Raw genomic sequence first — 26,922 nt, 5'->3', positions numbered from 1 at the left:
CTGCTTTCGAAATAGTCGCGGAAATCTTAAATTGTTCCGTGAGCGGAATTTGACAGTTATGTTTTGTTTTAATTTTCATATCAAAAGACGTTTTTTATTTTCACTTATGGTTTAATTATTTATTTCGCGTTAATAAAATTACAAAATAAAAATACCATTAAAACCAATAACACAAACAAATATGATGCCGACAATGATGTCAAACGTTGTCACTAAAATTTCTTTTTGCCATTTTCCTTACCATAAACAGAGTTCTACTGTTTCACCAGCGTTTCGCCGTTTTTTCCATGGAGTTTGACAGCATTCCGCCTGAAAACTGAACAGAATACTTTGTCTTCTTAATACCGTCAAACCTGGCCGGCTTTTAACAGCTGATCGTATGAGACCACCTATTTAAATCCACCTTGTGTAAAAATGTATTCTACATATCATTTAGTGTTTGATGTACCATGTAAAGACCTCATTAGATCCCCTATGTCTTTCTCATCATTCGTTTTATCGTTTTATTTCTTCCAAGACGGATGTTATGTTGTGAGTGAATTTTCTTTCTTCTAAAAGCAACTAACAGAAACCATCCCGTGAAGTATAAAGTATAGAAATATTCCGCTGTGGATCTCTTTACAGAAAATCGACTAAAAATTAATCTCAAAATAGGTCTATAAACAAATTAAGGTGAGTGCGGGGACATAAGGAAAAAAAAATGCAAAAAAAATATGTCAAAAAGAGCTAGAATATAAGTGCGTGTGTGTGGCCAAATCAAAGTGTGTATTGGGGAGGCACAAACGTAATATATATTCGTACATTCGACTGAAAGCCAACCGCCAAGCTGTACTTTTGCTGCTCTGTGCCAAGATGTGCAGTGATTTGTTATTAAAAGAAATATATATATTGTCTTATTGCTAAATAATGAATTAGAGCATTTTTCAATTTTCTTAGAATTTTTATCAATAAATATACGGCGTTTTTAAATAAAATGAATACAAGCGACGGTAGCAACGGTACGGGGGGTGGTGGAGCACCAGGACCAGGTGGCGGCAGTGGTGCAGGTCCAGGCGGAGGAACAACAACACCAACCGGAGGTGAGTTAATCAAACTTTTGTGCCTGTCAAGCTCTTTTTGCTTTTGTAAAAAGCCTATGTACTGTGTTTTACCTTTGGCAAAGAAAAAAAAGTTCTCTTATCATTGTGTTGTAAGTGTTCGTTTTTTCGATTCTCTTTTCTTTTGGTTATTTATTTTCTTTGCCTTTTGTATGTCTTCTTTGTCATTTTTCTGTATCTATCACCATATTTTTATTGGGTTCTATTGCTATTGCATTCGTGTCGTGGCAGTGTTGCTTTTTTGTGTACTCTATCTTTTCGTCAAGTTGATGGGGGGGTAGGAGGAAAATTATTCAGACTACCAAATAGCTATAATCGAGAATTGCAAGTTAGTTCGTGATTTGTCAACACAATAGAGAAAATTATTTTTATTGTTTGCTACCAACTACCTTTAATTGGACTAATGGACTTAAAGGATATTCAGTATGTATAAACTTTAAAAATAACAACAAAAACTACGATAATAAATTGCTTGCGCTTTGTCATACATATTTCACAATTTCAAAGCGTCCGTCTGCGACCGGCACAGCTTATTTATTGTATGTTATATTAAAGAAAAGTATATTATCTCTGCAAAATTTGTTGTCTGCATATTTTTTGTCGTTTGCAATTGAAGGGCTTGTTTTCTTTAAGGCGAATTTTGTGACTGAAAGCAAGTGTGAAAATTTTGTTCGATAAGGTTATCCCTTAAATCAATATCCACCCACCCACTGTCTATAAAAGGTCAAAAGCATAAAAACAAGGAATATGAACTTTTAATCACTATGAGCTGGAATGCTTTCCCCGAAATATTTTCAATTGTTATGAAGGTAATAGGGACGTGTATAGAATTGTCCAAGTTGCTATGTTTCCATACGAATGAACTATGGGGATATCTTACTATTTATTTGGCAGCTGTATACCGTTTGAATTTCTACCGTAACTTAGAAAAAACTTTAAAGCTTCTCAATCATATGCACATCTTCAATTTCTGATCCTTGTTTCGAGATTTTTTTCTCCACTACATCGAAATTTTGGTCTTCCACTTTTGCGTAAACTATAAGGCTTATATTCAAATGAATTTTTACTTGGCACTGACCCATAATATCGATGCCGTCGGCTTGGGCGATGAACATTCACTGTAGCTAAATTGGACAAAATTGGGGCTTCCAGGAACACAGGAAGTCAATTTGGGAGATCGGTTTATATGGGAGCTATATCCAAATCTGAACCGATATGGCCCATTTGCAATCCCCAACGACCTTCACCAATATTAAGTATCTGTGCAAAATTCAAACGGGAAGCTTTACGCGTGCCTAGATCGACTCGGAAACTTCTAGCATATCAATGAGCGATGTCCGATTCGAGTCTTAATTGCCTTTTCGATAAAAATATAATCGGTTTTAGCTTTCAGTTGGATAACTTAAGAGTTATAGCGTTTTTACAACAGACAGCAAGGGAGTCGCACGTACATGTCTAATGAATCTTAGGTTTCTACGACGATCAAAAAATAAATTTTGATAGGGTCTGGGATGAATAGAATGATAATAAAGGGCACGGGATAGCTGTGAGCACCACACAGGCTAAAACAATGAGGTTCGATCTGTGTGGTGTTCAGTGCTGTCACGAGAAGCTTAACTGCGTGCTACCGGGCGCGTCTACAGGTTGCGGATAGTGGAATGCTCCATACAAAGTAGCTGCAACGGCAGTCGCGGACAATCAGCGGTATCGAGCGGAGAGTCTCAGTGAAAGATTGGGCGGCACAGGCTCTTGCACAAATACTGAGTGCTCATGATGCTCGATATGACAAGGCGGGTAATTGGCGCCTTTAAATAACCAGTGCCTATCCCAACTGGGTAGATGACAAGAAGTGTTACCAACTTAAATCGTAATCTGCCGGTATTTTGGACTATTCCCATATAATGGCTTGCTTAAACGCATTCATACACACATATCTTTTAGTCTTTACCTTGCTTTCTAAAATGGTCTAAATAGAGAAGTCAATCGGATTGGCATCTGGCGAATTGTACATACCTGTGTGAACGAATTAAAGTACGGCACATGATGTTTTTGCTAATCTTGGCTTACGCGTGCTTTATGTGACGGTGCCGAGTCTTGTTGGTAAGTTCATGGTCTACGACCTACATTTTTAAGTGCCCACGGCTCCAAAGCAGGTTCCAAAAGCTATTCCCGATAATAATTGGTGATTACTTCGACGGCAGGCTCGATGAAAATGATTGGAGAGCGGCCATCGGCGGTCACAGCAGCCATATCATCACATGAGATGGAAAATATAATAGTAATTTAATTTACCGTTACTATATTTTGTGCAATTTTGTTGTTGATGTCTTCCGTCTGCTTGTGACAAGTGTCTGTTGAGTGTCAAGATCCAGGAACTCTGCGACCAAGATAGATTGCGTCCACAAGGATCTGGGTCTGGCTGGGCAGTTAAAGAGGTGAGGTGTATCGTGTGGTCCCTGGTTACGATGGGGACATACATCTTGCACGTCGGCATCAATCCTTGCTCTGTAGGAGTTGAGGCGGCTGCATCTGCCGGAACGTCTTCCAAGGACTACATTCACCCGGTAGTTATTTATCGCATCTGCTACCGTGTCTTCATGAATGTTGTCTAGGCCTGCTTGATCTAGGGGTTCTCTCTTGTAGCGTTGATCCTCACGCTCTAGATCATGTAGATCCAATTTAAGGCTTCTGGGCGGTGGATATCTATCCACAAGATTATGATTTGGATGGTCTCCGCGATAACAACCTAAAAGGTTTGTTTAGACAGGATGTAGTTATGTCTTTGCAAGGATCTTTGTCTTCTGATGAAGGTGGTCCACACGAGAACGGCATTCTGACAGATCTCCATATTATTCCACTGCGTGTCACAAAGCTGACGAGACCACACTGGAGCTACATAACTAACCACAGATCGACCAATTGCTTTGTACGTGGACAACAAGGTTTCTTTGTCTGCGCCCCAAGTGAGTGGGACGTGTTGGCGATGTCCTTAAATAGTTTGGCATGGCTGACCGTGTCGTATACCTTCGATAGTTCCAGCGCCAGGAGGACCGTTCTATCACATTGCCTGGGCTGATTGAAGCCACGGCAAATGTGTGCGGTGATGGCATGCAAAGCAGTTGTTGTGTTATGCAGTCTTCGATATCCATGTTGATGCTCGGCGAATGGAAATTCTCCTACCAGGCTCGGGAGGAGTAATGCCTCAAGCGTCTTTGCTACTGGTGAGAGAAGGGAGATCGGTCGGTCTGTACGATAATTTTTTAATTGAAAATTTTATTGTGATTTTAAATTGTTTCAGATTTAAATAAAATTAATTCAATAGCAAAAATTTCAATCACGAAATCAATATTCAATTAAAAAAATATTTTTTAATCGAAAACAATTTCATTTTCAATTAAATTTTTATTAATTTTTTTTGTGACTTTTTATACTGTGCGCATTTCAGATTTTATTAAAAAAATTATTGATCCATAAATTTTAAATTGAAAATTTAATTGTGATTGAAAATTGTTTCAGATTAAATTAAAAAATTGATTCAAAGACAAAAATTTCAATCACGAGATCAATATTCAACGTTCGTTGTGCACGATCGTACAAGCGCAGCAACTCCTGTGCTCTTTTGGATGTACCAATCCTAGTCAACCCTCTCACTGAGTCTCTCCACTCGATATCGCTGATTGTCCGCGACTGCTCCGTATACGTAGCATTCCACTATTTGCAATCTGTGAACGCGCTCGGTTGCTCTCTGAGCTTGGCTACCGGGAATAACTTAAAGCCTTACTTTTTATATTTGGCTGTGGTGTAATATCAAATGCCTTTTGGAACTTGCAAGGCCTTACCTCAAGCTCGTTTTTCAATATAAATTGCATCTCGCAGATCTTTAGCCATTTGATTGCCGCTACGGCGTGAATTTCATGGAGTTCGAGCCTTCGCTCGTAAAACCATTGAAACTGTTGTTGCAGCTTTTTAACACCACTATGGCGTTTGGCAACGCTACCGGTATCATTCCAACAATTTATGGTGCGGTACACAAACGTTATGTGGTTTTAAGGTGTTTGAGTTCACCAATAGTAGCCGTTTGTGATTTTCAAGCCTAATACAATGAAATCACATTTTATTCCCTTTGAACTCCATCGCGAATAATTTCTTTTTCAATTCACTCAGTTTGTAAACAACAATGTGTACTTGGTAATGTTGTTGTTGTAGTAGCAGTGTGTGGTACACTGAGGCGGCAGCCCTTGCCGATGAAGGAATTCATCGGGTCAATCCGGTACGTACAACCGGCTGCCATGGGATTGTGTACTTGGTAATACTTCGTGTTAGCTGTCCTGTATGAATATAACCCTACCATAGGATAGTAGTGTGTATAAAAATATCTTTCAGCATAAATTAAATAATTTTTGATTTTAAATAAAGAAATAAGTGAACATAAGCACAAATTTAAAAAAGACCCATTTGTTTTGTTGTATTGTTTTCCTTTCATTTTTTGTTTGTTTTTCGTTTTCTTTCGCAGAACCCCTGAAAATTATTAAAACCCAATTAATACCCCATCCACATCCAGTATCTTTACAACAACAATCACAACATTCACCTTTGCCTTCACCAACAACATCGACTCCAACACCGTTACAGTTACAGTCTTCTTCTATCACAACTCCCAATACCAACACAATTATAAATCCCCAGACTGCACAGCAGGCCCATCATCCACCATCCATACAATTGAAAAATCCAACAAATGTTACAAATTTATTTTCTTTAAATCCAGTTGCAGCTAAAATAACGCATGTCAAGACAACGACCATTGATGCAGCCAATGCTGCAGGGCCTGGTGGTATATCATTGAGTGGTCTAAATCCTACAGCGCTGGGAAGTGTCGGTGGTGGCGGTGGCGGCACCACAGGTACCATAGTCACAAGTGGTGGTTTATCGACTGTGGGAGCCATAAAGGTGGGAAATAGTGGTGCAGTTGCGACATCGATAAGTGGTACTCCTATAGCTTTAAACTCTTCGCAGGCTTCGGGTGCCAGTGGTGCTACCTCTATAAGAGCTATTGGGGCGGGCGGCCAGTCCACACAAGTTCGTGTTGTTATGAGCAACATTATGACTCCGTCGATGATGAAGCAATTGGAAAATGCCGGCCCCGGACGTACTCAAATTACTGCGTTTCCAACTGCTCCAGCAAGATCCGTATCAAATACTTCAATAACTGTTACTAGAACAGCAACGCAAGCCACTTATTTGCCAAGAGCCAGTGTAACTGCTACTCAAATGACTGGCGTTGGAATGGGCGTACCCGCTGGACAACGTTTGGTTACTCCCATAAGGACCACTCCTGCTTCAGTTACTGGCGGAACTAGTGGCGGGACCACTGTAACAGGTATAACGGCTGCAGGCAATTTTGTACGCGGCACTGCAGTAAGTCGCAATACTTCCTCGCCAGCCACAACTGTTATATCACCAGCAACAAGCACCACCTGGATGGCAGCAAATCAGACAGGTCAAATGCAATTGATACGTGCCATACCACATCAATCTAGGCAAAGGATTATAACAACGCAAGGTATAAGTGGAGCTCCAGTTTCTGTCAGTGGTTCTGTGGCACCCGTCAGTGGCACAGTTGTTACTACAACTGCTTCAGCTTTACAGTCAAATTCGGGACTTATTACGGGACAACATCATCCTCCCACATCTCAACAACAATGTAAGTTTCCTAAAACACTTACCACTTATTGTAAAATAATTAATGTTGTGTATATTGTTTCTTTAGCCACCATACAAGCTGTTTCGTCGGCGGCATCTCAACAACAGCAGCAACAACAGACCTACGTAGCCACCGTCTTACCACCCAGACAGCACCAAGCCACCCTTGTGTACTCTTCAAATGTGAGTGGTGCTCAAACTCTATCAACACAACAGCAACAATTCAATTCTACATCTGTTGGTGGTGGTGGGCCACGTTTTGCCGTGGCCACACCATTAACGCCTGCATCTGGTACAGCAGGAGCACCACGTCAAATACGGCCTATGTCATTTACAAAGTCATTTTCGGCTACTAAATTGAATACAACAAGTATAAGTATAAGGGCTCCCAATTTGCCGCAATTGACACCTACCATGGCATCGGGTGTTTCGAATGCAACAGCAGCCAGTGTAGCAGCAACCAATTCACCGCGTAGCACTACTGTTACTGGCGTGACGGCGTCAAGTGTAAATGTTATACCATCAACAACGACACGCATTATACAATTGCAACAACAGCCAGGCGGGACAGCGCAACAAATTATTGGATCTACTGGCCGCCTGGCTGCCAATGTAATGCTGCAACCGATTATAGTGAATACAACAGGGGCAGGCAAAATTGGTAAGTTTAAGCAAAAATATATTTTTTTTAGTTGTTGGGAAACAAAAAACGGAAACATTACAAACAAAATAATTTTCGAAAGTGCTCGATTTCGGAGAGTCGAGGACCAGCCATCCCCAGGCCCAGCCCACATACATGTGGACCCGGTAACGAATTTCGTAGTTGGTGAAGAAAGTCTTGGGTTCTCTTTTAATTGCATTTTTGAAAAAAATCTTATCAATACATTTCGATGGCTAAGGCAAGCTGGATGGCTTAACAATCAAATTCTTAAAACTTGTATTCCCTTGCATTCCAAGAATTCATTTATATCAATGCGAGTTGTAAATTAAATTTAATTTGCTCATTTATAAGACAAGTTGTTAGACCATATATGACTAAAACACTACAAAATTAACTTTCATGAACATATTTTTGCAGGCAAATATGGGTCAGATAGAGATTAGGTTAGGTAGGATGGCACGCAACCAGCGTTAGCGTTGAACATTTTCGAAAGGTGGTAAAAATAGGTGGCACACTTTTTGTAAAAAGGGACACAAAAAAATCGCACATTATATAGATGTAAAGTTTGGTAAGCCGAACCTTATATACCTTACACCTTGCATATGCAAAAGTTCTAGTCAAATATGCCAAGAATTGCTATCAGCGGCAGGCATTATCCTGTGACTTCTCGCAATTGCTGGGCAGTTACATAAAATGTGCTCCATGCAGAAGTCCGCCTCTCCCTGTGTCCAGAGAGCGCACTTCAAATAATTTACAATATAATGACCATGCAGGGTTTCAATCAGCAGTGCGAGGTCATGCTTCCTTAGCCCGGGACAAGTGACGACGTGTTTCGCGAAATACTCGACCACAGCACACGCCTCAGCCTCATTCAGGCTGTTATCATAGAAAGCATCCATTGCCGGCCAGTCGTCGGCCGCCTCGTACTCCGCCCAGCGTTACCATTGTGACCCTAAAGGGTCATTTTGACCCTCCTTGAAACCTCCCCGGGATAGGGTGAGAGCACCACACAGGCGGGAACATTGAGAAGCTTAGCTGCGGGCTCCCGGCGAGGTCATGCTTCCTTAGCCCAGGACAAGTGACGTCGTGTTTTGCGAAATACTCGGCATCTGTCACCCTGCAACGAGCTTGCTCACCAACAGGAGCTTGACGAGGCTCGCCACATCCATATGAAAATGTGGCTACACAATAACAACTCTTTTTTTAATTTTTGTTTAAATTCTTCTTTGTTTACACTTCTTGTGCTTTGTAACGACGTTGTGTTGTCTATTACGCCTCACCGTTAAAACTATTGGGTTGCCCAAAAAGTAATTGCGGATTTTTTAAAAGAAAGTAAATGCATTTTTAATAAAACTTAGAATGAACTTTAATCAAATATACTTTTTTTACACTTTTTTTTCTAAAGCAAGCTAAAAGTAACAGCTGATAACTGACAGAAGAAAGAATGCAATTACAGAGTCACAAGCCGTTGAAAAAATTTGTCAACGCCGACTATATAAAAAATCCGCAATTACTTTTTGGGCAACCCAATATATGTCTTTTCAATGTTATTTTTGATATGACATATGGTCTCTGTCCTATCTTTTTTATAACCTCGATTTCTCGGTAACTATACTACATAAAAATAACGAATGTACCTTTTATTTATCAGGGAACCGAAAGCTTCATACATGTAAAGTTTCAAAGCGATTGCACCACAAGATGGGGTAGTGGTCATCGATGTCATTGCAGACAATTCAACTTTTAGGTTTTTTTTTTTTTTTGAGCACAAAAGAAAATCTTTTCATGCCATATGTTTAATTGATTATTATCTGTATTTAAATGTACATTTGGTATAAAAAAAAGGAATTTCGTCACGTTGTTCTTTCATATCTTTAGCTCAATGGTAAACAAAAATCTGTGTTTGTTCTCTTGTTTGTACATATTGAAAATAGCAATCATGGCATGATTCATTAATAGCACTGAGAATTGTTGAAACCATAGACGAACTGCAACTAAAGCATGACAATTCTTATTCAACTATTCAGTGTTTTTAAAGGCACCCACAAATTACCTAAAAATTAATACTAAAATTTAATAATTTTTGTTTTTCAATGAAGGCATACGGCCGCCTGTTACAATGGCAGCTAAAGTCCAGCCATCTCTAACCATAACTCAGCTGGCGAAACTTCCCTCTTCGGGTGGTCAACAGAATATCAATACTAGTGCTTCTGGCAGTGCTTCTCCATCAATTTCGACTGCGAGTATTACTGCTACCAACCTATCGACAAATGCCACTACGCAATTAGTCAACGTTTCTCAGGGTGGACAGTTGTTGACAACGCAAAACTTGGTGACCCCCTCAGCAGCAGTGACAGCAGCAGGTGGTGCGACAGTGGTTCCTCTTGCCATTAGTGCACGCGGTACCGGTGGTGGGAATATCATAACAGGTACAATGACACCCATTAAAAACGCAAGTGCCATAACTGTGGGTAAGGTAATGACTCAAGCCCAATTGGATAACTCTACGGGGGCCAATTCTTCGGGCGGTGTTGCTGCAAACGCCTCGCCTGCAAATGTTTTTATACATACGCCGGCAGTACCTCAAAGACCCCATAGCAATAGCAGCACCAGCAGTAATAGTGGAGCCATTGTCAATACCTCAGTTTCGGCTGTTAATGTGGCCAATACGGGTTGCTCTCCGGCAAATGTATTGACTTCATCGGGTAATGTAGCTGCTGGCGCCTTTCTACAGCCTGGCAGCACTATTTATTACGAATCTGTGCCAGCTAGCTCGGTGCAAGTTTCGACAGGAGTCTTGTCGTTGACCACAACCACAGTGACAAGCAGCACCATGTCTCAAAACCAAATAGCAAGTTCGGCGGCTAATCTATCAATATCTTCGTTGCCCTTTGTTAGCCATGCAGGCGGTGGTAATTCAACTACGGCAACATTTACTGTGGTGCCGACAACAATAGGGCGCACCATTGGTCAATTGCAAATACCTGTTTCAAGTGCGGGAACTCAAATCCAAGCAGTTCCAGTGAGATTTAGTCAGTTATCGACGACTGGGCAAATTGGCAGTGCAGCATCGGCGGATGCCATATCTGTTTCTCAAACTGCGCCACAAATTTTACAGCAAACTACTTCAGGATTAGAAACCTCCCAAATTATAATACCTTCTTCACAATGCCAGCAAAATGTAACGTCCGTCAGTTCACAACTTCAGCAACAGACTCATCAAATGGTGATACCCTTGCAGACCTCTATAAAAGTTACTTCTGGACTTGGGTCAACTGGTACAGCTGTGGTTTCAAATATCTTGCGCAAACGCGATGTAGATGGTTCTCCCATAAGGGCGGCAAAAAATCTGCAGCCAGCCCTAATGTCCATGGGCGGGCCATCGAATATGGCACCAAATTCTTCCTCTCCTGCATCCTCTTCTATTGGAAGTTCGTACAGCTTAACATCAGTCACATCTTCGGTAGCCTCTACAGCACTAACAGCTGAGTCATTGGCCAAAAAGGATAGAGCCTCTAATAGCCTGTCAACGTCAATTACTGCTTCATCTATGCCCGCGGTCAGGTCCACGAGAGCGGATTCACCAGCTTCATCAGATGGTTCTACCACTGTTTCGGCCAACTCCTCACCTGGCGTTGAGCAACAAATACAAGATAATAATATGATCATAAATCGTTTACCGGGTGGTGGTCCAAACATTGATTCACATTTTAATCCCATCAATGAGGTAAGTTTTTATACAAAATTTTATGCGTTTTCCAAGTGTGTATGTGTATTTTCTTGTATGTTTTTGAAACACTATTAAAGCTTTACTCCAATCATCATTCTGTGGTTCCACAGCAGCATGTAATGCCGGGCACACCAGTAACAACTAGAAATCTAGCAACAATTGAGCAACATCATAGTTTACAAGGCCCCACTGCAATAACCATGCAACAAAGGCTGAATGGTGGTCCATTGGATTGTCCGCCACGCAAGAAATCCAGAAGGTCTACGTGAGTTTTTGTTTAAGCTTACTTGAAGGAGAGTATTTTTTTATTTGTTTTTGTGTTTGTTTTGTTTTTGTTTTTTTTTTAGGAACGACAGCCAACTGTCGACACAAAGTCAAACGTCTCTGAGTTTGCCACCGCCACAAGCCAGCAATAACAACACAAATGGCGCAGGCTCAAACTTATCAAATCCACCTGCGACGCATGAAGCCAATATTTCAAATGTAGTTAGCAATGGGACAGTTTCAAATGTTGTAGCAACAACCCCAGGTCATGAAGGTAAATAAGAGATTTTATGAATAAAGAGTATTATAGGTTGAAACTATCATCCTTATTCCCGTTGTCGTAGACGAAAATCGACAGCAGTTGTAGTCAAAGGCGAATTTCACATTTCGTGATATTCTGTAACTTATTCGCTTTCGACAGTTTGATAATAGAAAAATATTGTGTTAAATAAAAAATAATATAAAAGTAGGTTCCATTTCGGTTCGACAAACAGGCCCGATGTAGTTTCGAATGCAATTAACTTATATATCGATCGTTTTCGTCAAATTTGACTGTCACTAATTCGACTAATTTGATACCAAAAATGTAAACGAATTTTCGTCTTCGACAATCATATTGTTTTTGTAGTTGTTGTAGCCACATGTCTGTATGTGGAGGTGGCGATCCTCGTCTAGCTCCAATTGCCGCGGGAACATGATGACCATAATGCCATTTTGTAAAAATTTCGACATTCGACTACACCAACCAGAATAAGGATTATATGCTCTGTGACTTTTTAAAAATCATTGCAATAGTTTAAAAAATTAAGGTGTCGTTTATGGATGACAAATCTAGTTGAGTTGCGTTGCCATTAGATAAAGGAAAACTTAATATATAAACTAATATAAAGTTGGGAATTTTTGTCAGTTTCATTCAATTTAAGTGTTTTGAACGTTCAGTTGTTTTGTAAAAGGTGAAAAATTGCGCAATGCAATAAAGAAATGGAAATTTCTATAAAAAATTTGAACGTTGGCAACTAAACTGATGTTCGATTGGAATCCATCATTGACCCATTAGTTGTATACAAATTTGCTGAAGTTCTTGCGTAAAGAAAATAGATTTAATGGAGGAAAGAGTATTATAGGTTAAAATTATTTTACTCTGTAACTTTATAAAATGCATTGCGACTAGGGGGTTGATTATGGATGGCAACTCAACTATAATTGCGTTGCCAGGAGATAAAAAACCATAAAATAAATGTTTTTTTGCTTTATCCAATATCGGTGTTTTGAACGTTCAGCTTCTAAGTAAATTGTAAAAGAAGTGTGTAATTCAATAAAGGAATGGACATTTCTATAAACAATTCTCCCGTCGGCTACTCAACTGATGTTGGGTTGCCATTCATAATCGACCCATAAGTCAAAACACTCTTTTTCGTTTTTTTTTTCCAGTGGTTAATGGCAAAGAAAATACGAAGCCTGTGGAGTTTATACTCAAACGTCCCAAGAACTGTACTCTCATGAGTGTAAGTATTACAACATTGGCAAATTTATTATTTCTTTTACTTTTTTCTATATTTTTCTTACAGACATACAAACAATCATGGAAATCCGCATATAATCATTTCCAAAGATATTCAGATGTTAAGCCACGTGAAGAAAGGCGTCCCACAATCATGGATTTGGCAAATCAAACAAATGTACTTGGAAAAATAAATGGATGGAAAATTTATCATTTAAAATCACAAATGGAAGATTTGGTAAGAGAAAAAATAAAAAAAAGAAAATCGAAAAAAGACCATCAACAGAACCCATGCATGCGAAAACAAATTTACACAAATTGTTACTAGAAGTCGTTTGCCAGCGGAAGTGAGCGGGTAAAATTTGGAGGGTTTGATAATTGAGAGATTGCATATTTCTACTGGAGAAAAATTTGCAACATCGAACAGCTGTTTTAGGATAAACAGATGTTTTACTGGCACAATCATCTGTTTTTCTTTTATAGAATCAGCTGACGTGGGCTACAAATCCGGATTTATTGAGCAGTGTAAACGTGGGTAAAAAAATTAGTACGTTTCAATTAAAAACTTAATTGAATCAACAATACCTTTTATAATACAGTCGAATATTTTTTTCAATTACGATCGTGATTGAAATTTGTGCTATATTCAATTAACAAATGAATTGATTCAATCAGTTTTTTCATTGTAGTACTTTTGGTAGTGTAATCCTTATTGTTCTATTTTCAATTCACTTAGTACATTATTGTGACTTTAAAAACAATTAAAGATTTTAAGACTAGCAGGCTTCCCAGGTTCTGAAAGTATAGAGTCGGGACTACGACTTATGGTAAAGAGCTCCCAAAAATGCAAGACCTAAGTCAAAATTGAACTATTAAATAAAAAAAAAAGAAATTTCTGCCGTGTGGAATATTGGAAACCACCATGGATTCGTACCAAAAATTTTGGTATTTAAATCAGTTTGTCGCCCATGTTCTTACTTTCGACTCTTTTTTCATTTCCACATGATTTTTGAAATCCTCAATTTTTTTTACTTTCGATGCAAAATCGAAAAACATCTGATTTGTAAACAAAACAAGAAACATTTACAGAAAGAAAAATTAATGATTTTGTCATAATATGTATGAAAATAATGTTTAATTACGTCCCAGTGAAACTCTTAAAATTTATGAAAATCAAACATGAAGTTTATGAACATTTTCATAACATTTAAGGCAAAAATTTCATAAAATTTATAATGCTATTTATTATATTCATGAAATCATATTCTACTGTTTATGAAATGTTTTCGTTATTAATTTTTATATTTTCATTATATTTATAAAAATAACTAGCCGAACCGGGCCCGCTCCGCTGCGCCTTCTTTAACTCTCTAATATCTTTTTAGTGTGGGGACACTTCGCCCTGAATGTGGATATAGAATTCGTGCCATTGTAGCCTATGACGTTGAACTCGTCCGAATACTGGCGAGAACATCGAACCAAGCGATGGTTATCCACTCTTAATGCGAGGTATAATGCCATGCATGGTCATTTTAAAAAATTTCCCCAAAGAGGCGTCGCACTGTGGGAAGCCGTTCGGACTCGGCTATAAAAAAAAATTAAACATTGAGTTTAAACTTGAATCGGAAAGCACTCATTGATGTGTGAGAAGTTTGCCCCTGCTCGGTTCCTGGTGTTTTTAAAAATTAGGGTAATGAGAAGTGGTTTTTGGGTAGAGATGGCACCTCAGACATTTCGACTCAAATATGGATATCAAATTCGTGCTGCACTTCCAAATCCCTTTAATTTGAGCCCCATATTGCCATGGTCGGGGCTGGGGCAGCCACCGTCACTTTGCACAGAAAATAGATATCAAATTCGTTCTTAATTCCCAACGAAAATGAAGTTCAGTTTAGGGGGTGCTTTAGAGCGTACCCCAAAGCACTTGGCTCCAAAATTGAATATCAACTCAAACTCAAATATCTTTCATTTGAGTCCCATATTGTTGTAATGGTCAAATAACCCATTTGACGTAACTTTAGTAGGAAAAGCGCCACCTAGACTTGAACACAAATTTTAATGTCATATTCGTAATATACTCCCTAATACCTTTCATTTGAGTCCCATATAGCCATGGTCGGCTAATATGCCCATTTGGGGGTGGGCGACCTCCCATTTCTTGGACCTAATGTTTTATGCCATATTTGTAATCTACTGCCTAATACTTTTCATTTGAGTCCCATATTGACATGACATGACATGACAGTTCCATATTGCCCCGATCGGTCCACTTTTATTTTTGGGTGTTACTTTTGGGGTAAGGGGGAGGGTCCGTTCCCCTTGAGATATCAAAAAATTGTATAGCCTAATCCTCCTTCCGGACCATATTCGTAATCTACTCCCGAATACCTTTCATTCGAGTCCCATATTGTCGAAAATGAAATCGCGATACGGGAAACTAGTCAAATGCTTCTAGACACAACCAGCGTTACCGTTGTGCCACTTTAGTATCAATTTTGACACTTTTTTTTGGACAATGCCACTTGTTTGCCACTTTTTTTTATTTTGATACTAAATGCCATACTTTTAACATTTTTGCGCCACTTTTCCGTCTATTAGTGCCACTTGTTCAAAAATACAACTAATATGTAGCGATTATTTATTGTTTGTCGTCCAACAAATCGCATATAAATTTTTCGAAAAATTTAAGTTTTTTGAGCTGAACGAGAATAACTGAACAAAACAAAAAAAAAGTTTGTTTATGTTGTTGTTATATCACTTAAGTATTTAAATACCCATAACCGCATCTCTTCTAAACATTTATTCTAAAACCTACAAATACATGTTCTGTAGATCGTAGATCGATTTTGCGAATTCGTTCGTCCGACCAAATTTGAATTTGCCTTTTTGGTTACAGAAAGTCTCTCGACCTAAAACCTAGGATTGATTTAGAGTGGTGGGAATCTATACACCTTAGACGCGTAGAGCTAGCCTCTTGAAATTTTTTACAGATACTTTATATTGATGTAGGTCATTGGGGATTGCAAAAGGGCCATATCGGTTCAGATATGGATATAGCTCCCATATAAACCAATCTCCCGATTTGACTTCTTGATTCCATGGAAGCCACAATTGTTGTCCGATTTGGCTGAAATTTTGCATGTGGTGTTCTGTTATGACTTTAAATAAGTGTGCTAAGTACGGTCCAAATCGGTCAAGAACCTGATATAGCTCCCATATAAACCGATTTCCCGATTTGAATTCTTGAGCCCATGGAAGCCACAATTTTTGTTCGATTTGGCTGAAATTTTGGGCATAGTGTTCTGTTATGACTTCCTCCAACTGTACTAAATACGATTCAAATCGGCCAAGAACCTGATATAGCTCCCATATAAACTGATCTCCCGATTTGACTTCTTGAGCCCATGGATTTGGCTGAAATTTTGTACATGGTGTTCTGTTATGACTCCAACAACTGTGCTAAGTACGGTTCAAATCGGTTAAGAACATGATATAGCTCCCATATGAACCGATCTCCCGATTTGACATCCTGACATTTTGCATATAGTGTTCTGTTATAACTCTCAACAACTGCGCCGGGTACGGTCCAATTCGGTCTATAACTAGATATAACTCGCATATTTTAGCACAGTCCATGGTGGTAGGTTCCCAAGATTCGGCTGGGCCGAACTTTGTTTTTATGACCAATCGACACGAGCCTTTTTTTGAGCAAAAGTTAACAAATTGTGTGGGATCCATTGCGAACAAATTTTTTTGACTGTCAAATGTTCATGCATGTTATCTCAATCTCACGATAGGTCGATCTGACGATCTTGCAATATCTGTTGGCGCACGGCATCAATGGTTTTCGTTACAACAACTGATACAACTTATTTTGGACGACCCTCACGAAATTCGTCTTGGCGTGAACTATGACCACGATTGAATACACCATACCATCGGTAAACACTGGTCCATGATGGAGTTTCATCGCCAAAAAATGAATTAGGTTCATCGATGCACTGTTGTTGAGTTAATCCATAATCCAAATCCGAAAGTTGTAAAAATTAATCGCACGAAAATATTCACGATTTAATTCCATTTATTGGGCGAGATGAATCTTTCAAGTTACTGTAAGCAACACAAACAGCGCTCGAATGTCAAAACGTTCAAAGTACGTAAAGGGTGATTTTTTTGAGGTTAGGATTTTCATGCATTAGTATTTGACAGATCACGTGGGATTTCAGACATGGTGTCAAAGAGAAAGATGCTCAGTATGCTTTGACATTTCATCATGAATAGACTTACTAACGAGCAACGCTTGCAAATCATTGAATTTTATTACCAAAATCAGTGTTCGGTTCGAAATGTGTTCATTCACCGTAACGTTGCGTCCAACAGCATCTTTGAAAAAATACGGTCCAATGATTCCACCAGCGTACAAACCACACCAAACAGTGCATTTTTCGGGATGCATGGGCAGTTCTTGAACGGCTTCTGGTTGCTCTTCACTCCAAATGCGGCAATTTTGCTTATTTACGTAGCCATTCAACCAGAAATGAGCCTCATCGCTGAACAAAATTTGTCAAAATTTGAACACATTTCGAACCGAACACTGATTTTGGTAATAAAATTCAATGATTTGCAAGCGTTGCTCGTTAGTAAGTCTATTCATGATGAAATGTCAAAGCATACTGAGCATCTTTCTCTTTGACACCATGTCTGAAATCCCACGTGATCTGTCAAATACTAATGCATGAAAATCCTAACCTCAAAAAAATCACCCTTATATATATATATATATATATATATATATATATATATATATATATATATATATATATATATATATATATATATATATATATATATATATATATATATGAATCTGCTATTCATGTCACAACCTTCTTCCGCAATAACATCACTTACCTTCAGTGTCCGAGTCGCATGTACTCCTTCATAATAGCATCACGGACTAGTACAGAGTTAAACTTTACAAGAACCAACTTCCACTTGTGCATATAGCAAACATTATTTATATCGTACTTCGTGAGAGAGGTATCTCCTAACGCAACAACCAAGTCTTTCAAGTTCGAGGGCAATCCATCAATAACTATACCAGTATCATAGATATGTCGATGCAAAATGTTGATTCCAAGCTCCAAAGCATTAATTCTTGCAGAACATGATGAAGCAACATCATCGATTTCAGCTTTTTTTTTAAGCAAGATGCCACCTCAGTCTTTATTTCGCCTAAAACAGATTTGATGCAACTCATTTCGTCTTTATTACGAGCAAGAAAGTCGTCAAACTTCTTGTTTAGACATTGTATGTCATCAACAATGTCACCACCATCGCCACCACAGCCACCTGAACCAATTTTAACCTCACAGCTGTTGCATATAAATACGGAGACTTTAATAGCCTTAAGTGCTATTAGATCCTTTTCAGAGAGTTTGGCACAAGATGCATGAAGCCATCCAGAACAAATGCGGCATCTAATGCTTTCATTCTTAGCAATAGCTTTGCTACAGGCAACACAATTTACAACAACAACAGCAAAAATGTCTTACGTGATTTTTGCGGGTTGTTAGGGTCAATATGTTTCAAAATGCAAATAAAACAAGTTTATTTCATCCTTTTCTCGACGTTTCGTCGGCTTTTTTCCGACTTTTTCAAGAGTTTATTTTCCATTTGCATCTTCGATCATTCAGCTCGTCTCGGAAGAGAAACAAATAAAAATTGTAAAATTTAATGATCTCGCCCTAAAAGGCAAAAAAACTTGAAAAGTTGGAGTTCGGCAGAGCCCGGCCAGGATTCGAACCTGGGACCACGGACCAGCGGCGAGAGCTAGTGCCGTTGTCTTAGCGTTCGAAGAGATCAATACAACTTCCAACAGATGCACAAAATCATGTGTGGTACGGAAGAAAGTGTAATTTACCGCAGACAGAATGTCTGCCATTACACAAAAATAAATGCAATGCAATGTGGTACGGATTCCATACCACTGAACCGTACTCGAGATTACTTCTGAATAGCGACGTATATAAGTTTATCGTCACAGTGAAAACATTAAGTTCTTTACTCCAGCGTTTCATGAAGCCAAGAGCACCACGTGCTTTGTTTACAACCATTGAGATGCGTTGACGGAAGTTTAAGCGTTGGTCTAGAAGAAATCCAAGGTCTTTCAAGCTATAGACTACTTCAAGTTGATTGGAACCCAAAAAGTAGCTAGCTTTAAGAGAGGTTATTCTTGAAAATTATATGTGTTTGCATTTGGAAATATTAAGTTCCATAAAGTTCTGGTTGCACCATTCGTAAAGAGTATCAAGTCTCTCGTTGATCTGAGGATCTTTACATCATCTGCATACATCAAAATATTCGAGTGCTTTAAAGTAAATGGGAGATCGTTTATAAACAAACAAAACAGCACAGGGTCAGATGTCTACCCTGTGAAACACCTGAAGAGACAACAATTGATTTAGAAACTGCATTGCCAAATTTAACTCTTTGAGTACGTCCAGTCAGATATGATCTGATCCACTTTAGTAAAGATGGACTGAAACCAATAAGGTCTATTTTTCTTAACAGAAGGTTGTGGTTGACTTTATCAAATGCTTTACTAAAATCGGTATATATAGTATCCGTTTGGTAGCGTTCCCTAAAGCCATCGTTGACCAAACAATTAAATTGTAAAATATTTGTTATCGTCGATTTCGATTTCCGGAACCCATGTTGGTAGGGAGACAATATAGAAATGTCTCAATGGAAAAAGTACAGCTAATAAGCAGGGTTGTCGAGCTTGGTTAATATGGTAATTGTATCATAGATGCGTTTTCGCAATTAATACGATTTAAATACAACATACCAACGCACTGCCCTTGAAGCCATCACACCTAATGTGGTTGAAAAGTCTTCTAACCATAGACGAAACGCGTCCCATAGTGGTTGGTGTGTGTTGCTACCTTTGGCTTTCCTTTTCCATTTGCATCTTTGCATCCGTCTCGGAAGAGAAACAAACAAAAATTGTAAAATTTAATGATCTCGCCCTAACAGGCAAAAAACTTATTACTTTTTCTTCAAAGAGATTTAAAATTTTAAAATAATTTAAATTTAGTATTTTATTTTATATTAGTACAATAGAAAGCTACAAATTGGTCTTTAAAAGGTATAAAAAACGTTTTATTTTATTCACTATTTTCCCCAAAGATAAAGAAATAAAACCTGACAATCGAAGATCGAAAGATCGACCCAAAAATTCAATGCAACAACAGGATTCAATGTGCAATATACAATCATTAATAGTCTGCTTGTGACAATAGACGTATTAACCACGAATCTTCTAAACTTCTAAGTTTCAAAGTTTATCACGATACGAATGATTGCTAAGAGAAAACTGTTTTAATGTACCAGGTAGGCGGTTGAAAAGTCTGGCTACTCTAACCTGGAATGAATTATTCATAAAAACCCCTTGTACTAGGCAATATCAGTTGCGTGACCGAGTACAACTGAACAATTCGACAAAAAAAAGATGGAGATTGTTGAATCAAAAGCTTTCGAAATAATATTATTGAGCGAATATCAATAAAATGCCAAAATGAGCAACCTAAAAAACGTTGCACATGTGGAGAAATATGCTCAAATCGTTTAACGGAATACAGGCAACGAACTATTCGGTTTAGAGTAAGCGGCAAGAGTTTCATGTTGCGCTTGGTAGTACCAGAAAAAACCTCAAGGCAGTAAAGAATTTGTGTCATAATTAACGCATGAGCCAGTTTGTACTTTATTGAAAGGGGTGAAACAAGGTCAGTGTTATAAAGATGACGAAGAGCCAGATGGGTATGTGTGACCACATTGTCTATCAAAATATAATTTTCATCGATAGTAACCCCTAAACATTTTATATATCGCCTTGGACCGATCTCCCGATATAGGGTATTGAGGCCATAAAAGATCCATTTAATACACAAATTCGATGAAATTAGGCACAGAGTGTTCCGGTAGGCCCCTACCCATTTCTGTCAAATGTGGTACAGATCGAACCATATTTGGATAGAGCTGCCATATATACCGAACTCCCGATATTGTGTAATGAGCCTATATAAGGAGCATTTTCATCTTATTTCGATAAAATTTGGCACCCCTCTAAACCTTTTTGTTGAATATCGTTCAGATCGGACCATATTTAGATATAGCTGCTATATAGACCCATCTCTCGATATATAGTATTGAGCCCATAAAAGGAGCATTTTTCATCCGATTTTGATGAGATCGGGATATCGGTCTATATGGCAGCTATATCCAAATATGGTCCGATCTAGACGATATCGAAGTAGAATGAAAAATGCTCCTTTTTTAGGCTCATTACACAATATCGGCAGATCGGTATATATATGGCAGCTATATCCATATATGGTCCGATCCGGACCACATGTGACAGGAGTGGGTAGAGGTCTACCAGAACACACTGTGCCAAATTTCATCGAATTCGGGTATTAAATGGATCTTTTATGGCCTCAATATCCTATATCGGCAGATCCGGTGGTCGGTCTAAGGGCAGCTATATCCAAATATAGTCTGAACTGTACTTCACAGAAATTAATAGGCGTCTACCAGAACTCACTGTGTCAAATTTCATCGAAATCGGATGAAAAATAACCAATTTATTGCCTCAAGACTATAAGTCTGGAGATCGATCTATCGAAATAGAATGAAAAATGCTCCTTTTATAGGCTCATTACACAATATCGGCAGATATATCCAAATATAGTTCGATCTGAACTGTACTACACAGAAATTAATAGGGGTCTACTAGAACTCACTGTGTCAAATTTCATCGAAATCGGATGAAAAATAACCAATTTATTGCCTCAAGACTATAAGTCTGGAGATCGATCTATATATCGGCTATATATATTGTAACTAAAATCCGATTTTATGAGATCAAAAGATCAGGTTATATACAAGGAATGCGAAATCATCAAAAATTTTTTGAAAGATGTGTTTATACCCAAGATATTTGCAAAATTATAAATACCCAGCTTTTGGGTATAAATTCCCGGGTATTTACCCAATTCAACGGGTAAATACCTTTTGGGTACCCATCTCTAGTAATTTGCAATAATGTTGTGACTTGTCAACCGTAGTTATTACAGTTTGAACATATTTGCTCTAAATTTGATATTTGCTCTAAATTTGATATTTGCTCTAAATTTGATATTTGCTCTAAATTTGATATTTGCTCTAAATTTGATATTTGCTCTAAATTTGATCTGAAAACATCCGCCGAGCTCCATCAAAATTGGTTCAGAATTTGATATATTGGGTTGCCCAAAAAGTAATTGCTAATTTTTCATATAGTCGGCGTTGACAAATTTTAAGCAAATTTTAAGCATTAATCGAATTGGATCGTCATGTAACTGAGCGTGAGATAGGAGAGAAGTTAAATATACCAAAATCAACCTTCATTATCACATAAAAAGTCTTGGACTGGTGAAAAAGCTTGATATTTGGGTACCACCACATGTATTGAAAGAAATTCATTTAACAAACCGAATCAACGCTTGTGCACCTATATGCACCTTAACCGCAATGAATTCGATCCGTTTTTAAAACGAATCATAACTGGAGATGAAAAATGGATTGTTTACAACAACGTTAGTCGAAAACGGTCATGGTCCAAGCATGGTGAACCAGCTCAAACCACTTCAAAGGCTGATATCCACCAAAAGAAGGTTATGCTGTCTGTTTGGTGGGATTGGAAGGGTGTGGTATATTTTAAGCTGCTTTCAAGGAACCAAACGATTAATTCGGATGTTTACTGTCAACAATTGGACAAATTGAATACAGCCATCAAGGAGATTGGTCAATCGTAAAGGTGTCATATTCCACCAGGACAACGCTAGACCGCACACATCTTTGGTCACTCTCCAAAAACTGAGTGAGCTTGGCAGGGAACTTTTGATGCATCCACCATATAGCCCTGACCTTGCACCATCAGACTACCATTTATTTCGATCTTTGCACAACTCCTTAAATGGGGTAAAACTTTCGGCAATGATGAGGCTATAAAATCGCACTTGGTTCAGTTTTTTGCAGATAAAGGCCAGAAGTTCTATGAGCGTGGAATACTAAATTTGCCAGGAGGATGGCAAAAGGTTATCGAACAAAATGGCAATTATATATTTGATTAAAGTTCATTCTAAGTTTTATTAAAAATGCACTTACTTTTTTTTAAAAAAATCCGCAATTACTTTTTAGGCAACCCAATAGCTCCCACATTGTACTTATAGGGTAGGTGTAGAGTATTATACAGTCGGCACCGCCTGACATTTGCTCTTCCTTACTGTTTTTTTTAACTGTATATTTTTATCCGATTCCCCAAGAGTGCTGACATACGTCCATTCGCCCTTTCTTCATCCTCCCGGCGATTTGAGCATTGCGTACAACCAAATTGTAGTCTTCTTCTTAATGGAGCGATTTACGCATATCTATGCCTGATATAAAATAAAATATAAATCTCAAGCGCATAGCTTTGTGGGATACGCTTCAAGTTTAATACTTATTGAAATGGGACGAGAAAATCGGGCGATAAAATGGACAAATTTTCTCCGTCGCATGCAGGTTAAGCCGGTCTATATTTTACAATGATTTATATAGGACTCGATGCTAGTCTACAAGACAATATGTCATTTTCTAATTATTTCGAATTTGCTTTGTATTTTTTTTAGTGCGAAAACGAATCCCTGGGATATGAGAAACTATCGAGTATGCTAAAGCAAATGGAATCGAATGGCATTACCAATGAAATTGAACGCATAAGTGACCTTTTAAAGGTGAGTTGTACATTTTTTTTGGCAATCAAGCAATCGATATGAATCAATTGCATTTGTTGTACTATTAACTATTGCAGGGTAATATGCAGCGCAGTAAAATCATTGTGGATGGCGTTAGTGAAGCACAAAATCAAATAATGAAAATTTTCGAACACAAATCACATGTCTCGGATATCATTACTCGATGCGCCTCTAAACGTAATTACAAAAAACGAGAAAAGGTTTAAATGTCTCCGTGCCGCCAAGCCGCCTCCTGTACTAAAAATGTACTCATATCCTTGTACAATCTTCTTCTTCTCATTCAAACTATCTAAACTAGAAGAGTAAAAAACAAAACAAAAATATGCAATCATAGATTGTCCCTTACATAATAAGTTTTCTTTTGTTAATCATCCACAACATTTCCCAACATTAAGCATCCATATATTTATATATATGTTTATACGATTAAGTTTTTTTGTTTTTTTTTCGAAATACTATGTGTATTGTTTAACATTATCGGCGCCCACCACATTTATTTTTATATATATTAAATTTCGTTTAATATTGAATGTGCATAGGCATAGACATACATATAATACATTAAGATGAGTCAGCCAAAATATTGTAAATATATTTTATTAATTATTACATATGTATATCTATTCGGATATTAAGTGAAGAAAGAAACGAAGGCGCGTGTGTGTATGAGCCTTTTAAAATCGAAATTATTGTTAATATAATCTTTGTAAGTTTTAATTTACATTAGGTCAAAGATATAAACTATTTTTCTAATTTATAAAACGGAGAAAACCTAAAAAATGGCTAAAGTGGATATGCATACCTATATACATAAATCGAGATTGAAGACAAAAAGCATAAAACATAAAATTGGTAAAATAAAGAATAATCTATTGAAAAAAAATTGTGATTTTTACATTACATGCAAATATTTTTATTGGGTTACCCAAAAAGTAATATAGTCGGCGTTGACAAATTTTTTCACCGCCTGTGACTCTGTAATTGCATTCTTTCTTCAGTCAGTTATCAGCTGTTACTTTTAGCTTGCTTTAGAAAAAAAAGTGTAAAAAAAGTATATTTGATTAAAGTTCATTCTAAGTTTTATTAAAAATGCATTTACTTTCTTTTAAAAAAATCCGCAATTACTTTTTGGGCAACCCAATATATCCTCCAACATAGGATGGGGTATATTGTTGTTGTTGTAGCAGTTTATTGTGTTCTATCCTTCGCCCGCTTGATTCTGTTGAGTGTCAAGAAAATTGTGATTTTTGCATTACATGCAAATATTTTTATACCCTCCACCATACGATGGGGGTATATTGTTGTTGTTGTTGTTGTTGTAGCAGTTTATTGTGTTCTATGTTTCGTCTGCTTGATTCTGTTGAGTGTCAAGACCCAGGAACTCTGCGACTACGATGGGGTGCGTCCACAGGGATCTGGGTCTGGCTGGGCAGTTAAACAGGTGACGTGTATCGTGGGGTCCCTGGTTACAATCGGGACATACATCTTGCACGTCGGCATCCAATCCTTGCTCTGTAGGAGTTGAGGCGGCTGCATCTGCCGGAACGTAATTGAGCCAGAACCACTCTGGTTTGCCGGGGGAGGTCAATTTCTTCAGGTGCAATGGGGCGGTCGTTCTCCGAGGACTACATTTACCGCATCTGCTAGCGTGTCTGCATGAATATTGTCTAGACCTGCTTGAACTAGACGTTCTCTATTGTAGCGCTGAACCTCACGCTCTAGATCATGTAGATCTACCTTAAGGCAGATAATTTGGATGGTCTCTGCGATAACAGCCCAAAAGGTATTGCTTAGACAGCATGTAGTTATGTCTTCGCACTGGTAGGATCGTTATCTCTTGATGGAGGTGGTCCGCATGAGAACTGAGGAAACAGCCCATTACAGTTCGCAGGGCGACATTCTGACAGATCTGAATATTATTCCACTGCGTGTCATAAATTTGACGAGACCACACTGGCGCTGCATAACTTACCACAGACCGGCCAATTGCTTTGTACGTGGTCAACAAGTTTTCTTTGTCTGCACCCCAAGTGCTGCCAACAAGTGGCTTGAGGTCCTTGTTACTACTTTTGACTTTATTGCAAATTGCTGTGGCATGTGTAAGAGCTATCAAATTTGACGCCAAGTATTTTGGCACACTTGATGGTCGGAATCATTTCTCCATCGACCATCACAGTCAGCTTAGTATTCACCTCACGCGTATTTCTAGTGAACAAAGTGGCTGAAGATTTGCTGGCAGATATCTTCAGATTTCTTGCAGCGAAATATGAGGCAAGTTCTTTGAGGTAGACCTATCGCAGATGTCATCAATGGGTGGGAGACCTGATGCCATGATCGTACAATCATCCGCATATGATAATGGAGATGGAATGGAGTATAGGTAGAGGTTAAACAGTGTCGGAGATATCATTCCACATAGGGGAACTCCCTGTTTCACTCCACCAGGTTTCGACTTCTTATCCCTAAATTCCACAAATGACTGGCGACCACACAGATAATTCGCGACCCAGCGTTTCAGGCCTGGCTGGAGGGACGTGTTGGCGATGTCCTCAAATAATTTGGCATGGCTGACCGTGTCGAATGAAGCCACGGCAAATGTGTGCGGTGGTGGCATGTTGATGGAATCCATGTTGATGCTCAGCGAATGGAAATTCTCCTACGAGGCTCGGGAGGAGTAATGCCTCAAGCGTCTTTGCCACTGGTGAGAGAAGGGAGATCGGTCTGTACAACGCCCCCAAACCCGGGTCTTTTCCAGGCTTCAGTAGCGGGATCACTCTGCCCATTTTCCAGACATCGGGAACTGTAAGAGTGTTCAGAGACAGGTTGAGGACAGTGGTAAGGTACTCAACTCCAGGTGAATCCAGATGCTTCAGCATCAATGTAGAGATTCCGTCGGGGCCCAACGCCTTAGATGATTTGGCGCCACGCATGACATTCGTAACTTCGCCCACGGTAAATTGTGATGGCTGTTCATCGGCTCGGAGACCATGAAATTCCGCTTATGTTCGTTGACTACCCTGTTTATTTCCAGATTCAGCTCGCTGATTCTGGGGTTAGTGGGGTCCATACAACGAATCCCATCACGATCGTTCGCGAGTACCACTGCCTGCGACGAGAAATTGGGCCAC

General features: G+C 38.7%; 1 protein-coding gene across 3 annotated transcripts; it reads left to right on the top strand.

The window, feature by feature from the left end:
• Positions 1-494: 494 nt before the first annotated feature.
• Positions 495-24,677, top strand: LOC106091236 (mucin-17). Of its 3 annotated transcripts, none has more exons than XM_013257710.2 (11): positions 495-672; positions 937-1,079; positions 5,611-6,801; positions 6,868-7,461; positions 9,561-11,188; positions 11,302-11,456; positions 11,539-11,729; positions 12,887-12,960; positions 13,024-13,194; positions 23,669-23,773; positions 23,851-24,677. In XM_013257710.2, exons 2-11 carry the CDS (start codon positions 974-976, stop codon positions 23,998-24,000), a joined length of 4,365 nt encoding a protein of 1,454 aa, XP_013113164.2. In that variant the 5' UTR covers positions 495-672; positions 937-973; the 3' UTR covers positions 24,001-24,677. The 3 variants fall into 3 exon arrangements, with proteins under 3 accessions (XP_013113164.2, XP_013113163.2, XP_013113165.2); XM_013257709.2 differs by having other exon boundaries at positions 11,269-11,456; XM_013257711.2 differs by having other exon boundaries at positions 496-672; positions 5,866-6,801; positions 11,269-11,456.
• Positions 24,678-26,922: the final 2,245 nt, after the last annotated feature.

Source organism: Stomoxys calcitrans, chromosome 1, assembly GCF_963082655.1.
Source record: "Stomoxys calcitrans chromosome 1, idStoCalc2.1, whole genome shotgun sequence".
Classification (NCBI taxonomy): domain Eukaryota; kingdom Metazoa; phylum Arthropoda; class Insecta; order Diptera; family Muscidae; genus Stomoxys; species Stomoxys calcitrans.
The sequence above is the reverse complement of the archived record's forward strand: the minus strand, read 5'-3'. Positions and strand labels throughout refer to the sequence as shown.

Coding starts and splice junctions, on each gene's coding strand:
- LOC106091236 (XM_013257709.2), top strand. CDS start 974: ATGAATACAAGCGACGGTAGCAACGGTACGGGGGGTGGTGGAGCACCA. Junction 7,462..9,560: donor AACAGGGGCAGGCAAAATTG/GTAAGTTTAAGC, acceptor TTTTCAATGAAG/GCATACGGCCGCCTGTTACA. Junction 11,457..11,538: donor AAGAAATCCAGAAGGTCTAC/GTGAGTTTTTGT, acceptor TTTTTTTTTTAG/GAACGACAGCCAACTGTCGA.